The sequence below is a fragment of the Anomalospiza imberbis genome, chromosome 5 (genome assembly GCF_031753505.1).
Source record: "Anomalospiza imberbis isolate Cuckoo-Finch-1a 21T00152 chromosome 5, ASM3175350v1, whole genome shotgun sequence".
Classification (NCBI taxonomy): Eukaryota; Metazoa; Chordata; class Aves; order Passeriformes; family Viduidae; genus Anomalospiza; species Anomalospiza imberbis.
Window position 1 is genome coordinate 43,502,735 of NC_089685.1, and position 16,167 is coordinate 43,518,901.

At 44.5% G+C, this 16,167-nt stretch overlaps 2 protein-coding genes across 7 annotated transcripts in view; one reads left to right on the top strand and one right to left on the bottom strand.

Annotated features, from left to right (window-relative positions):
• LOC137474093 (uncharacterized) overlaps positions 1-16,167 on the bottom strand; it is a 53,877-nt gene that overhangs the window by 8,573 nt on the left and 29,137 nt on the right. For 3 of the 6 annotated variants that reach the window (XR_010999144.1, XM_068190379.1, XM_068190378.1), the window contains exon 1: positions 4,585-5,083. The exons of 1 other annotated variant lie outside the window; for it this stretch is intronic. Coding sequence is in view for 2 of the 5 variants with exons in the window: in XM_068190379.1 (XP_068046480.1) it covers positions 4,585-5,080 (496 nt within the window). In the remaining 3 variants the exon portion in view is untranslated. Of the gene's footprint in view, positions 1-2,311; positions 2,383-2,451; positions 2,542-4,584; positions 5,084-16,167 lie in introns of those variants that run through there. 2 more of the 6 variants (XR_010999146.1, XR_010999147.1) reach the window with 2 other exon arrangements.
• On the top strand, positions 3,283-8,514 carry SOCS2 (suppressor of cytokine signaling 2). The gene is made up of 3 exons (XM_068190382.1): positions 3,283-3,420; positions 4,947-5,223; positions 6,152-8,514. The coding sequence occupies exons 2-3, from the start codon at positions 5,079-5,081 to the stop codon at positions 6,598-6,600; spliced, it is 594 nt and encodes a 197-aa protein (XP_068046483.1). The 5' UTR covers positions 3,283-3,420; positions 4,947-5,078; the 3' UTR covers positions 6,601-8,514.

A 16,167-nucleotide genomic window follows, 5' to 3' on the forward strand; every position in this document is an offset into this window, starting at 1 on the left:
AAAATAGGTGCCTTTCATCTATTTAGGTGCCTCAAAAATAGGCATATTTTTGAAAAATATGAGCCTTTTATCTATCAATAGGTGCCTCAAATATAGGTACCAATTGGTGCCTTTCATCTCCAGTTGGATGATATGCCTCTAAAACTGACTCAGAAATATTCATATTTATATATGTACAGCAATATTTCTTCTAGAATTGCTACCCCAAAACACACAGATTAAAAATAAATAAAGCATTTGGTTTGAATTGTACATAAAATTTTTAAATCCTCACTTGTATATAGTTTTTGTATTAGTGACTGTTTAGAAGAATTACTGTTTGTTACATGGCAGATTAAAAAACCCTATTTTGGAAAACTAGGTTTTCTGAGTTTGCTCCTTCTTTTCTCTTTCTCCATTTCACATCTTTTTCCTACTCCATTCTGATTTTTATAAAGTAAAACTCTTCAGGCAGACCAAACCTGTATTAAATATCCCAGTGCCAAAAAACTAAAAAGTAGCTTTAAGTAGTTTCATGCACTACATACGGCCCATAGTGCCAAAAGTAATTTCATTTAGTCACCTTTTCTTACCCTTACAACTATTTCTTTTCTCTCCTGTGACTGTATGGAAGACTCATGCAGACAGAGGAGAAAAAGAACAACTAACATTGTTGGAAGAAACAATAAAATGCAAATGTACTCCACCGAGCCTATAGCACTTTCAGATGTCTCAAGCCAGAGAATAAAGGTAACTGTAAACCAGAGCACTCCTATGAGGTTCCAGTATTGTTATTTCAAAATAGATTTGCAAATAGATTTGATTTTTAAGTTTGAATTTCATTACTCTTGTAAGTTTATCAGATATTTAGTGCTATTTTTAAGAGACATTAGGTTCTCATGAAAAAAAAATGAACAGAACTCTGTTTAGGAAAGATCCTGCTGATATACTGCCTATTTAATATTTATGCTACCTTTTTCATAACAATATCTGAAGTTTTAAGTAACAAACATTTATTACATTCTTCTGTTCTTGTTTCTCATTCACCACATAAATCGTGGTCTTCCTCTCTCTGCCTTTATAGCAGCCAGCTGTGGTTTTAGAAACAAATTATTATGACTTCAAGTGACGAATAAACAGCAGAAGCAAAGGAAGTCTTGAGATACTATTCACATAAAAATCTCATTTATAAAATAACATAGGAAAAGAGAACTACAGCAAAGCTGTAAAAAGCAGCTTTGCATCTAGACAAGGCATATTCCTTTTCTCCAAGATGCATTAGAGAACTTCAAATAAATAGCCTTAATTTGAACACTATGCTATCAGAAGAACATACATACTTTTTGAGCAAAAGCTGTGTGAGTACATATACAGAATTATTTTAGTAATAAAAATAGGTCTGTATTAATTTTTTATTGTTCTTCTGAACATAGTGAAGTCAGTGCCATTCTGAAAAAATAATGGAGGTTTTTTGCAAGATCTCATGTCATAAGTAACTGAACTGTCAACTAAATTTCTAGGTGCACAAACCCATTCTCTCCCCTGTTCACATCAATCCAACGAAAAAAATTTCGTGGGGATTCCACAACCATCACTGGAGGCTAGATCTGAGGCTATCTGAATTTCACAGACAAAAACAGGAACAAGAATAACCTTCAAGACCTAAATTGTTTTAAACCATTTCTGAGAATGCTTAAGAAAGCCCGTGTTTGTTCCTCAGACCTCATTTTAAATCTGTGCTGCTGCCAGTGATTAAAACCACCTTTTTTTCATAAACCGAATAAATTAAATTCAAAAGCACCCTGGCATTACAAACAGATGAAATCATACTGGCCAATATTTCACTTAACAAAGTAGATTTTTTTTTCTCAGATGAATTTACTTACTCACTAAACAGAACTTAATTTTTAAGAGAACTCTTAATTCTCTTATCCTCTGATGCTTAAGAATTATAAGCAATAGCTGTTACAAAATCCTTCAAGACTTGTAATCCTTCCTCAGTCCCTTTATTTTTTTTTTTTTTCTTTTTAAGAAACGTTGCATTTCAGACGTTACTGGAGAGTGCGACCCAAGGCAGCGTCTCAGTCTGGGATCTTTCTCTGTGCAGTGGAGCTGCTCCGCTCCCTCAGCCAGACAGTCCAGCCTAATACATATTCATACCCCTCTGATAACAAAAGCTCCCTCCCCCCCTCTCACCCCGATTCTTAAAGATATTATCTTTTATTATTTTAAAGGTTTGGGATTCTTTCCTGGAATCTTTAAAAATACTTAATCCTTCTCCCGTCAATTCTCCCTCTCAGATACCCCTGTGCAATTTGCAGGGAGCTCTGACCTGCAGCCAAGGGCTGGGGTGAGACTATTAAGGCTACTTTTGCTTTGTTTCCCCTCTTTTTTTTTTTTTCCCCTCTGTGTGTGTCTCTTTCTAAAGTCGGCTTGGGGCCGCCGGGGCAGCGGCAAGAGGTGGCTGGTTACCGAGCAGCACCCACGGCGCAACCAACCATCTTTATGCTGAAAAACAGCGTCATGATTATTAAAAATAATAATAATAATTTTTAAAAAGTGGGGGGGGGGGGAGGGGGAGGAAATCGGCGCGCGCATCGGCGGGCAATGGCTGTTTGTAGCAACGAGGTATTTAGCGCCGGAGGGTGAAGGGGGGTGGAGACCAGGGTGGGGTGTCCCAGGAGCTTCGGCCGCCGCAAGTCCCTGGCAGAGAGCTCCTGGCACCGGCCCCTGACGCGCTCCCGGCCCTGCGGGCGGGCCCCGCCGCCGCGCTCAGGTGCCCGCGGCTGCTGGCGCCGGGCAGGCCGGGCGCCCCTCGCCCTCCGGCCCCGGGACGGGCGGCTGCGCTCCCGCGCTCGCCCTGTTCCCTCAGAGGTCCCGCCGTGCCCCGCGGGGCGGCCCGCACGGGCCCGCCGGCCCGGTCCCTCCGCAGCCCCGGGCACTGACCTGCGCGTCACCCGCGGCTCCGCGGGCGGAGGAGGAGGAGGCGGGGGGGCCGCGGGGCAGCGTTCGGCGACCGCTGCCCCGGCGTGACAGGGGCGGCGGCTCGGTGCGTCGGCCCCGGCTGGCCGCGATCGCGGCGGAGGCGCCGGAGCGGGTCCTGTCACATGATGCGGTTCCTGGAAAGTTCCTGGAAAGCAGCCTTTGTATGTAACCATCCCGGGAGGGGGGAGCGGCGGGGGCAGGATGCCCTCGCCTCGCAATCAAAGGCGAGCAGACCGCCCGCGCCGGGGAGAGGCGGGGGAGAGGAGGGTGTTGTTTCCCCAGGAGCACCATCTTCCTCCGGCAGCCTCTGTCCGCCCCGGCACAGCCTCGACGCTTCTCCCCGGCGGCGGGTGCTGTGTCCCCCGGCCCCCCGACGCCGCCGGGAGCCCGAACAACCTGACCGCCCCACCTCCAGGCGGCGGCAGCGGCGTCCCAGCCCCGTCCCGCCGAGCCCGGGTGAGTCCCCTTGTCGTCGCCCACCTCCGCCCGATGCCCTGCGTCGCTTCGAGAGCCGGCAGACCGCCGCCCCGCTCCCGGTACGGCGCTGCCCACCGCCGGGATGGAGGCTCCCCGCAGCCGGCGGCAGGCTGCTCCGGCTCTCCTCTCCTCGGCGGGAACGCCTGGCTGCAGCCAGCCGCCACCGCCTCGCCAGCCTTCCGTCCCCACCGAACTCCCGTGGCGGCGGCGCTTCGCGGCTAGGCGCTCCCGGAGCCTCCCTTTCACAAGGTGTCGCGCCCGAACACCGCTGGCAGGGCTGCTCCCACCTGCGCTCGTCGGCCCCGCGCCCGCAGCCTCTCCCGGTGACAGGCGCACCTGCGCCCGGTCACCGAGCCGGCGGCGGGAGCTTCTGCGCGGGGGAAGGAGGAGGTGGGCTTTGTCGAGGGGCTCCCGCGCGTGTGCCTACATATGTTGGGATAGAAACCCGTCAGAATACCCTATCCGTTGCCACTACAGTTTAATTTGAAAAAGTTTCTGAGCTCCGCCGCGGAACTTGTTGGGGGCGGGGGGGGACCACCTCAGCATAAACCCCACACCTGGCGGCTGCTGCGCACCTGCAGGCAGAGACTGCCGGGTTCGCAAGCACCGGCGGGGGCCTCCCGGTCTTCCCCCTGAGCCCCGTCCCTCCACTCCAGCCAAGCCGGCTAGGCTCCCCCTCTCTGCTACTGCCCGGCTTTGTGTCGCTCTTGATGTGGCAGTCCACCCAGGGGAGAAGAGGCTCTTTTTGTCCCTCTCGTTAGCTTCAGTCAAGAGGAAAGCCCCCCCCCCCCCCCCCCCAATATCACCATTTAATAGAGCGGGAAAAGCATATTTCCTGCGCCGCGCTAATTATAGCGCGTCCTCCACCTCGCTGCCCCTTCCGTTCCTAAGCGGCCGCGAGCAACCCGGAGCCGGCGCTGCTGGTGCACCCGCTCCGCAGCTTCTCGGGTACTCCGCTGCCCGAGAGGACGTCTCCCATCCCAGGAGCATGGCCAACGCCAGGCTTCCGTTACCGTTCCAACAGGTACTACTTCGCGGATGATCTTACTGGAAGGCGTCCGTACGCACCGCAGCGTGAAACCCGGGAAGCGCCGGGACTGGGACCTCTGCCCCGCTCTGCTGGTTACCCCTCCTCTCTCACACCTTTACGTGCTTGGCTGTCCCCCACGACCTCCTCCCTCCCCAAAAGTCCCAGAGCTGCCGGCCGGGGTCGCCTGCCCCAGCCGAGGGAGCGGGGCATCAGCGGGTTCGCTTTTGCGATAAAGAGAGACCACCGTCTCGGGACGCCGCCTCCGCCGAGTCCCCGGCGAAGAGGAGCCGAGGACAGGCTGGACGGCGGGGGGGAGGAGATGTCCCTCCCCCGCTCCGCCGGGAGGTGATCTCTCGTCTCGGGTCCCTCCTCTGGATGCTGGGAAGTTCCGAAGCGGGATCGCCAGAAACACGCTCTGCGTCGGGAGCGCCTCTCGCGGGGCTCGCCGCTAACCACGCTCTCTCTCCGCTCGCAGGCGGCGCCCGGGCTGGGGGCCGGGACCATGCACCCGGCGCGGCGCTGAACCCCGAGGCGGCGAAGCGGAGCCCTCTCCCGCCGGCAGCCCCCGACCTGCGTGCGAGCGGGGCCGCGCCCGCCGCCGCCGCCCATGACCCTGCGCTCCGCCGAGTCCCTGGAGAGCGCGGAGAGCTCCGGGGAGCGCTGGGGGCACCCCGGGGCGGCGGCGCCCGTTGCCGAGGAGTGCCGTGAGGCGGAGCAGCTGGCCGCGGCTATGGAGGAGCTGCGGCGGGCAGGTAAGCCCGGGCGGCCGGGAAAGGGAAAGCGCCCGGGGCGGCGGCGCTGTCCGGAGGGAGGCAGAGCGGCGCGGCGGGGATCCCCATCGGGCCGAGAGGGGGACTGGGAGGCGGTGCGACGCCTGGCCATCGCCGCCCGGTGCTGCGAGGTCGCGTTCCCCCGGCGGAGAGGGGCGGCGACGACTCCGACCTTCCGCGGACTGCGGCGGCCGAAGCGAAAGCGCCGGCAGCGCCGCGCCCCGGCGGCAGCCCAGGATCTGCTGCCGGGCGAGGGCCGGGCGCTGCCGCCGGCCGGGGCGGCTGCGGCACCGCATCCCCTCGGCCCCGCGTACCTGCGCTGCCGTCGCCGGTGTGGCGGTGGCTCGCCCGGCCCCGCAGGACGTGGAGCTTGGTTGCGGGAGGAGGGAAGGGCTTTTTGTCTTCATCGCAGCCGCGCCAGGACCGCAGCTACCTCGCCGAAGTTGTTTTTTTATCCCTTAGCGTTGGATCGCTAGACAAAGCTCATTTCAACTGCGACCTACTCAGAGATACCCAAAGCGGGCGTTCCGCGGGCTGCCAGCTTGCGCCTTGCGGACGCAGCGCTGGCCCCGGCGGGAGAGCAGCGGGGAGCCGCGGGACGCGTCCCTGCTACTTCAGGGGCGGCCCGCCGAGTCGGTGGCTCCGGTGTCGGCCCCGCAGGACGCTGCAGGAAAGTTTGTGCATGTGTATGCATACATAGGTAAATAAAAGGTGACCTGGAAGGCTCTGTCAAAACGAGATGCTTTGTAAAACAAATGAATTTAAATAGCAAATAAAAATGTACTTTGCCTGCAGGACTTTACCTTTCAAACAACAAAAGAAATGGGTGACTAGAAGTATATCAGCTAGAGAGCAGCTTTTAAAACAAACAGGAATAAACAAATCCCTTCTTTCTCTCATCTTTTAACAGGATGGTACTGGGGCAACATGACTGTTGCTGAAGCCAAAGAAAGGTTACAGGATGCCCCTGAAGGGACCTTTTTGGTTAGGGATAGTTCACATTCAGAGTATCTACTGACTATATCAGTAAAAACATCAGCGGGACCGACCAATCTACGTATAGAATATCAAGATGGCAAGTTTAGACTGGACTCCATCACTTGTGTCAGATCTAGACTTAAACAGTTCAACAGCGTTGTGCATTTGATTGAGTACTATGTTCTTATGTGCAAGGATAGAACTGAAACACCTTCAAATGGAACAGTTCATCTTTACTTGAACAAACCCCTCTATACATCTGCTCCATCTCTGCAACACCGCTGCAGAATAGCTATAAACAAGAGCACAAATCAGATCTGCGAGCTGCCATTACCAACAAGACTAAAAGAGTACTTGAAAGAGTATCAGTACCAGGTATAAATATATTTTCTAAATGCCTCTAACACAGAGTAACTTTTGAATGCAATTCTTAAAATCAGCCAAAGAACTGAGTAACCAGTTGTACAACTCAGCATGGAATTCACTATCAAAACAGTGCAAGTTCTGGGGGAAAGGTTTTTATTTCAGATGCTACAAAGGGAGACTTTATGTAAAATAATCCCAGTTTGCATCCTTGGGGGTTCAACGAGATGGCATGCTATTCTTGCAAGGAGAGAGAAGCCAGGAATCTGTCCAGATTGTGTTGCTTTGTCAATAAAATGCTGCACTAACTATCAAATGCTTACTGAAGCAGTGGGACTGGGAGAGACTTCATAAGTGGTCAGAGACATATGAGAGTTTACAAGTATCTCAGTTGTCTGATTCCAAGATTAATTTGGTGCTGGTGTTCATATAATCCTATAAGCTTAACTAATCACACTGTGATAATCTTGCTAAAGTTATGCAACTAATCAAATCCAGTCAGAAAAATGATCATGTATTCAGTTTTTATTGAACTACTCTCCTGCTTTTCTGCAAGCAAAGGAGTACTGTAAGTAATCAGTCTAGAACATTGTTTTTCAAAGTTCTATGAAAGCTGACCTTAAGAAGAAATGCCACATCTTTCACAGGAGCCCTGTAATATTGCTGATTATACCAGATTTGTATCCCAGAATCCTTAATGTGTTAACATCTTCACAGTGGTGATTTATCCATGCTATTATTATTAAGCCTCTTTTGGCTGAGGCTTTAGAGCTATATGCTTCAGACTTGCAGTTCCAATGTCAAAACATAGGTATCAGGAGCTACATGTGTCTTCTACAGTGTAGAATGTTTTCTTCAGCATGTTTCCCAAAATATGGGAAAATATGATGAGGATTTTTTTTTTTGTAAAGGGGTTGGTTTTCCTTTTTCTTCTTTTTTATTTTCTTTTCCTTTTTCTTTATTTTATTATTTTATTTTATTTTTTAACATCCAATTCACCATTGTAGCTATCAGATGATTACTCAATAAAGTAAATCAAAGTGCACAACAATCTCCCAATCTTTGTATGTATGGATTTGCTACTGTTCAGGAAAGAGTACTCTTATATAGGAACTTACATAATTTCTCAGCTAATACTCAGATAAATGCATATGTATCAGTGAGGATGAATAACCCTGCTTTGCCTTTGTGGTGCTGCTCAAAAGTATAGCTGGATTACATTCAGATTAGTGGTTTAAAGGCTGCCTGCTGAATTCCTGTAGTTGGGTATTAGCACAGGACATTGCTTTTTCTGTTACAGTAGTCTTCCAAACAGGAAGAGGGGACTAAGACCCTCAGTATCCTTTCTTCAGCCCAGAGGTAAAGTATTTAACAGAAGAAATACACAGGGCAAGAAAAAGAGGGAAACAGTAAAGAGAGAAACAAGGACATAGACTCATACTTAGTCAACAACTTAAAAGTTTGAATTCTTTCCCTAGCTTATTTGTTGATTAAAGCAAAGACCTGTGCTTGAACAAGGAGGGTTGTCAAGACTTGCTGTAATCTAGCTTTGCTTAGGCTGAAATAGAGCAACATAAAATAATCTCGTTTTCCTTGTGACTTAACTGCTCTGTTGTGCTTTAAAGATGTTCTGTCCCTTCTCATAAATTCTGGTGCCCTGACCAGCTTATTTGTTGCATATAAACTCCCAGTGTTACACACTCGGTTTTGTCTGTAACATGCTGGCAGAAATGAGTAGCAGAGCCATTGAGAAACAGAAGGCACCAAGAATGTGAGGCAGAGCGGATGGTTCCTTGATATGACATATACTTGATATGTTCTTGCTCTTTCTGTGGAAAAGGTGGGTTTCTCCTTCTCCATGGCTTAAATTTTCTGTCCCTATTTTAAACTAAAGCTTTAGTATAGAAATGCGAGGAGTTTTCTTCTTAACAAAATATTTTGTTATGTAAAATGTTATGTAAAATTTTCCCCATGTCTTGCCAATATGTATTTGGAAGTTTTTCACGTTATATGGTGACCACCTTTTGGTTCCCATGCCCAAAGAGCTCTTGTATTCTAGGTATGTGTCATAATTACACAGTTCTTGTCATCAGTCTTGCTAAGATCTGCCACCCTCAGACTGATGAGCTTTTCCTGTGAGCAGAGCCTGTCAAAAAACTGTGTTTCTGGGAACACTTTTCATTTTGATGAATTTTTTCTTACAGTTCTTGTCTAGCTCTACTCTGTGGTGAGAGAACTGCTATATGGAATAACTTCCATCACGGTGACAAACAGTCTAATCTGCTGCTGTGTTAACATTCTACTACTATGCCTTTTCAGCCAGGGTGATACACTTGGGGTCTCAATGGTAAACACATTCTACTAAGGACCTTTAAAATAAATCCCTGAGGGTTTAACATCATGAATACCAGTGCTGGAGCAAGCAGACTGAGAAGATAAGAGCTTTGGGGTGCAATGACACTGCTATGTTGCAAATATAAGAAACTATTTGTGGCTTGCTGCTGGCAGACTATGTGAGCAGTCACAGGCCAAGTGTACCCCACAGCAGAGCCAAGCTCTGAGGAACAACAAGGGGCAGATGCAGGAAAGCTTGCTGGTTTTTTTAGTAACAGCTCTCCAAAGCACAAGGGCAAATGGCAGGCTGAGAACAAAGAGTGCTGGCAAAGTGAAAGGTGGTGATTCTTGCAATTAATCAAGTTACTGTGATGCGGAATCAAGTCACCAAACATTGAGCATATTGACCTAGACTTTGTATCATTTGTATTGGTTCCTGTGAGGAAAAGTAGGCTCTGTAACTATAGTGTGCTTGAAGCTTTGAACAATATTTTAAACAGACTGGAGGGGGAACTAGTCCTCTTTGTATGAAAGCACAGTTCTTGTCCTTGTTAGGATGCCAGTCCTAGGGTTGATGCATTGCACTAGTAAAACTAAACCACAGTATAGCTTGCAGAAAGCTTGGCTTCTTTCTAATGCAGCACAGAGGAATGACATGTTCTGGTACAAAAAATCTGATGATAGAACATGATTAGATTTCAGTGGTGCAAAGATCTTGCATGTAGACTTTGTGAATTTTCAGACACGAACATTTTCAGACGTTGTTCAGACATGTTGAAAATTTAAAAAATTTTCAGTGCCTTTTTTTAAAATTGTGAGCCCTTCAGATTATAAAAATGACTCCTAACTGATATATATCATCTTGAATTGCTAGTATAAGGTGTGCAGCAAAGCCAGTTTCGCAGGTTCAATGCCCATGAGCCAACCAAAACTCATGATAAGGACTTTAATCCTAAGCCTTTTTTTCACCCCATGTGTTGGTTTGGTTTTTTTTTTTAGTCTTGGAGTTTCAGATTTTCCAGTTTATACCTGGAATGTTAGAAAACCTCTTCACTTTACTTAAAGGAATCTTACTTACAATCCTAAAAGGTGATGCTTAAAAAAATCAACCAAATAAGCATAATTGCAAGATGAATGATGAAAATTGAACAGGTGATAGTATTTAATTAACACTAAACCTAGCAGAAGTGTAAACTAGGGCACTCTTTTAGTTGTATGGGTATCTTCCTGCTGGTAGTATTATCACTAGAGACAGAAAATGGTTCTACTTAGATTCTATTTTTAAAAAAAGGATTGCACCTGTGTTTCATTTTGTTTTCTTTCAGAATTGGAGCCATTATTTTTCCAGGAACTGAACTACCAAAATAACACCACTCCTTTTTATGGTATTAAGGAGGAATATAATGCTGGAGCAAAAGCCATTTATATTAGCATAAAGAATGAGCAGGCATTTAGTAGGAAAAACTTCAAACAGATAATATCCAGAAAAAGTTTAGTGGTGAGTGCTGCAAAGAACAAAATACACTAAAAAAAAAAACCAAACAAACAAAATTCAATGCTTCTGTCTTGATTTCTCTTTCACTGGAGGGTAGGGTTTATGTAAGTAAATCCTTTTGATTCCAGTCAAACTGTTCTATAACTGATATTTCATAGCTGAGGTTTGCAACTTGGTACACTGTTAGTTGACAAATAGTAAATGCAGAAGTATGTTAAACATGGGGAAAGACTCAAAGCCCAGTGCAAATTCTTCTTTTGAAGTTATTTGGATCAGGCTTGATAACAGGATTTTATGAAAAATAGTTGTAAAATGTGGTAGCTGAAAGTGCAAAAATCCCCTTTCAAAATGCTTTGTTACAATTTAACTGTATCTCTTTAGGTTGCAGCCCTGAAATAGGATCTGTTCAGCTGAGTCGCTGTACCCACACTCTGCCTCAGGGGGAATCTCCAAATTTGAGATACTGCTCTGGGCACCTTTTTAAACACATTTACTTTTTTCTTACCCTGTTTGACACATCTGGAGGGCAGAATAAGTTGTGGATCAACTCTTACTGTTCAAGGGATTTTGAGCTGGTTGATTTTTTTGTAGGAAGAGCTCTATAAGACTGAGCTGCAATTTATCCATGTGTAAAGTGGGCGGTGGACTCAACCTTCTGTAGTTTCTCAGCATGGGGTGAAAAGTGGCTTATACTGCAAACAGCATTGATAGGAACTTAAGCTGCAATGAGGGCAATACCTTTGGCTGCACTGCTAAAAAGAGAGAAGGAAGTAAGTTAAGAAAGCGAGATCCTTGTCTAATTAGATTGCAGTGGATGTGGCACAGCTCCTTCCTGAGCTGGAGCACTTCAGACATGTGTTTTCTGTGAGGAAAGCTGCTTGTGAGAAGTTTTCTGGAAATTCATCTGTTTCTTTTAACTCCCCTGATAGAGGATGCAGTGCCTACTGCAGGATGCTTCACTAGCCTGCAGGCAGGCAGGTTTCATTTTGAAAGGGAACAAAATAGATCATGTGAATTTTTAATCGAAGGGTATTTTTTGTTTGAAAACAGGATGCATGGGAAAGGTATAAGCAGTGGAAAATATCTTGAGAGGCTATCTGTAAAAACATTCCATGAATCATTGCTAGCTCCTGAAGTCTAACCTTAAAGTAAGAACCTTTCAAAATATAGGTATTGTATATGAGTTTGTCCAGTTCAAATCCAGGGAAAGCAATAGAACATTGCAAAAAGCAATAGCTATTCTCCCCCTAAATAAAAGCAATCTTCCAGTCTTTTATCTAAAATATTAGAAAACCATTTCATATGCTGTAATTTGCAAGTAAAGTAAGTTGGTTTTGTGAAAAGGTTTCAGATTTCTGTCTTTATTTAGTTTTAGTTATTTGCCAGTGTTTGATTTTCAGGTTAATTAGCTAATTTTCTTTGTTCTCATATTAATAAAATGGTGCTTTACATTTAAAAATAATTTAGTAAGTCTGGAATAAATAATAAATAATAAAAGGCTTGCAGTATTTAATCTGTCTCCTCAAAGGATCTTTAAACTTAAAAATAGAGAACTACATTAATTAATATATTTAAAGGACTACAAATTCTGAGAAATACTGAGTCATGTTTTGCAAGTATTAATTACACTCTTTTTTTACAATTCACTGGATTTTTAAAATGAAATGTATACAAAAGTTTTGCAGTGGATGCCTGCTTCCTTTTTATAACTATTTATCATTCAACGTTTTGCTAGAGATTATTTGTATCATAGTAAAAAGCGCTAAGAATTCATTGCAGTACTGCTAATAAACACTTATTTTTATTATGGAAACAAATGTAAATGTATAGACACTACAGAGTCAGTTTAAACCCTATGTTTTAAGATGCTTTAGAACTTCATGTGTTATATTTTACCTACGTGCTGGACGTGCCTTTTAATAAAATACTACTTTAAGGAAGTTCATGACGTGTCACCTATATTTTATATTAATTCCTCTCTTTGATCTGCATTGAATTTAAAGTCTTTATTATTTAAATGAATGGAAGCTACAGAGTATCAGAACAATTACGCAGCAGCCCAAGGGCTGATCCCTTTCAGTGATGTGCTTCAGTTATGCCTGTCATCTTTTTTTAGGAAGGATAAGGAATCATTTCTCTAGTAGCAAAAGCCACCTGAAGAGCAACACCCCTTCCCAACTGACCACCTAGCACCCTCAAATCATGCCAGCATCCAGCACAGCATGCCTAAGATTAGGTCTACAGTTTGGGGAAACTTTCTGTACCAAACCCTTCCCTTCCTTGGCATCAGCAAGGTTTTCAATGACTGGCACAGGAGATCTGGATGTTAGCATTACAGAGGCCCACGTCTGCAAAGGGGAGTGCAATGGGGACCAGGGGAAGAAGAGAAGAGGGAGGGAGGAAGGGAAGGAGTTACTGCCTGGGACAGCAGTGGACAGCAATGGTTTGCAAGACCCTCATCTGGCCTTCAGGCCACCTCGTTTGGCTCATCCTTACATTTTAACACTGTTTTTGAGATGCATCACTTACAGAAAGGTTTACTGAGTTCTTCTTTCTAAAACTGAAAAGCATACAAGATATGTTTCTCTTTTCCCTTCTTAATTTCTGAGGTTTTGTGAGAGATTTAACCAAATAGATGTGCTTTTAATAAACAAATCTAGAGGCTCCTATTTTTTCTTTTGTCCCTAAAGCTGGAATGCTGTCCTGCAAACAGTTGAAAACAGCACAATTCGAAAAGATTAAATCTGCTTGTGCCAGTTTTAAGAACACATCTGGCCTCTTGTTATCAGCAGAAAACAAACTAGACTGTAGAAAACTACACACATGCTTAGATACAGCTTGACTCTAATTAGCATAAAGGATCCTCTCAAAAGCATTAAAAAAATCTCATTATTCTGGTACAGTTTCTAAAAAGGTTTGTGACTTTTAAGTGAGCTTTTAAAAAGTGCATAATAAATGTAAAAATCTGGGTTTATGACTTGGAATAACCTACATGTAAAGTGAATAGTATTGTCAGAAGAGATACTGCTTAACTTGGTTCCCACAGATTCAGACTTGTGACCCTGAATTCAGCAGTCCTTAAAAGTGTGGCCTGATGACCACTGATGGCCCCTCAATCTGCAGAACCAGACAGAACAAGCTTTTAAGACTAAAAGTCTGAGGATACTGGATTGACTATGGTCCATTGATCTGCAGTCTAGGAAATAGTTTAATCTACATGGTTAGCTTTGAGATTTGAGCAGTTAGTGGGGCACTGAGTTGACACCAAACTGGCTCAAATATATATAAAATATATGTATGTATTTGTCCTTAAAACTGAAATAGAACCAAACCGTGTCTCTGAAGTTTTGTTGAACTTGGACTAGAAGAGAAGTAGAAGACCTTTAGTGAAGGCTGAACCCAAAAGGGACCGAAACAAAGAATTTAAGGACTTCTCTCCTTGGATTTAAAGTATTAACTCTGTGCATCTTTATCCTGTACCTGTACTATATAATCAAAACCTGGCTGTCTTGCTAAAAAGGAACCCAAAACACCAGTAACATATTTAGTTTCCATTAAATAAATTTGCAGCACTAGTTATTAACTAGTGGAAGGAAAAGGAAACACCAGATTTTCCCTTAATGAGATTTCGAACTCTGGTGCTGTCCTCTTCCTTCCTAGGCTTATCTGTTTCCTTTCACTGCTTTCCTTCTTTCTATCTCTGTTCAGACTGCAAGCAAATACATGACTAAATGCTGACTGTATAACTGCTGTAATTTCCTTGAGTGGAATCTGGAGTCGCTCTATGCATATCCATATGTTTTGTTAACTTTCTAAGACATTCTTGGACAGTATAAAATTAAAAAAAAACCAAATTGCCTCATCTGGCAAAAAGATATAGTAAATACAGTGATGTAACTGCTTGTCCTAATTTTCTATTTTAAAATGCAGCCACATTATCTGCAATTAAAAGCAGCTGTCAGGATTGCAATGATGAGATTCTCTGAAGTCTCCAAGTTTGGTCACTCCAATTCCAGATATAATACAGTTCCTTAGATCATGACTGAAAGAAAGAAAGAAAGAAAGCAGCACAATCAGAAGTACAAGAAGCCGGGTCAGGAAACTCTCAGTAGCTGTGCAGTGCTGCACTGAGGAATGATCATACAGATGGTTTGTGGTGTCTCTGCTCCCTGGAGCTGCTCTGTACTGTTTACAAATGTATCTCCTCACAACTAGTATTAAAAATGTCGTGGCAAGAAAATTTAAAACCACCTCAGCTGTACTTTGGCTACAACAGCAGCATACTTCTTGTCTTGGAGTTACCGATGATGACTTACTTGTGTGGCTTCCAGTGTTGTCAAATATGTTAATGCATTGCTCTGAAGCAACCCAGAGGAGTATTTAGATTTTTTTATGTCTGCGTTCCTAGAAGACTAACATGTGCCTGAGACAAAAAAAAATATTTACCTTGGTTTATCAGATGTATTGTAATAAGATATTATTTATCAATTATTCACAAGCAATTTAACCCCTTGTATTCAATATATTACCTGCAAATAATTGTAGATAAAAGTGTTAATGTCATCAAACCAAAACACTGCTTTAAAACTGCCAAATAAGTAGCATCCCTGCAGAAGCTGGCCGCACGATACATGTATCTATTTTTTAAAAACATTTCTTAGAACCAGCATACAAACTTTGCCTTTAAGGCTGATTTACATTCTGTGTCCACATAAATTCTCAACTGTCAGCCACAGGAAAATCAAAGGAAAAGGATTTAAAATTCCTGAGTGTGACTGCCTATCTTTATGTAAAATCTTGTAGATAAATATCATGTTAAGCATAGGCAGAATGCAAACTCTACTCTTGGTTACATTTTTCCATGGCAAGTACAGTACAGTACAGTTTCCTGGGTACAGTATCTAGGAAAGGCACGCAAAGGTTTCCACAACTAGCTTCCAAATACCCTTAAATTTGTACAATTAGTCTAAACAGAGTGTACAAATGGGATTCCCAAGGTGACGACGTTTCTAGCAGCAGCTGCAGCAACCACCTTTTCTGCTTTTCCAGAGGGTAGGTATTAGCACGCTGTGCAGACCACAGCCAGCTTGCTGTGCCTGCCTGCAGCTTCAAAGGTAGTATGTTCCAGCACTGGAAGATCTTTTTTTCCCCCTTTCATCGCTATTGCAGTCCCGACATGAAAGAAAAAGGGCTGACACCACTCAATCCCGTGTGACACCTGACACCTATGTAAAGATGGAAAAAAGTTATTTCATGATATGTGACTGAAAGTGACACCACCTCATTTTTACAGCTCTGTGAATGACACTCTCCTCTTCTCTACCGTATGTCGGTCCCAGGTATCCATATAAAAATAAGTGAATAATACAGTATTAGGTAGTAGAGGAATAAAACAACAAGAATGTGCATAGCACTGTGGTAGATACAGGCCAGCTCTTACTTTAATAAATTATTTTCATCTATTAAAGTTTCTTCATGTTAGGCTGTTCAGATGAAGGTAATGAAGCTAAACGTGTACAGTATTCGATATAATACTGCTCTGTGTTTGACATGACGATGCCAGCACCAGGATGAAGTTCAGCTTAGCGCATACTCACAGATAGCAACCAGTGTGCCTAGAAAGTAATGAGACCAGCTGTTTCTAATATCATTAAAACTCCAATTTCGTAATTTCTAATTTTATTTTAGATACAACCCCTCCCCTCACTAAACACCCCCACCACCCCGACTCCCGATAGCGCAGCAGGTCCTCCGAA

What these genes read in the sequence shown, in the direction of transcription:
- SOCS2 (XM_068190382.1), top strand. Translation starts at nt 5,079, where the DNA reads ATGACCCTGCGCTCCGCCGAGTCCCTGGAGAGCGCGGAGAGCTCCGGG. An exon ending in GGAGGAGCTGCGGCGGGCAG is followed by an intron (nt 5,224 to 6,151) that starts GTAAGCCCGGGC and finishes ATCTTTTAACAG; the next exon opens with GATGGTACTGGGGCAACATG.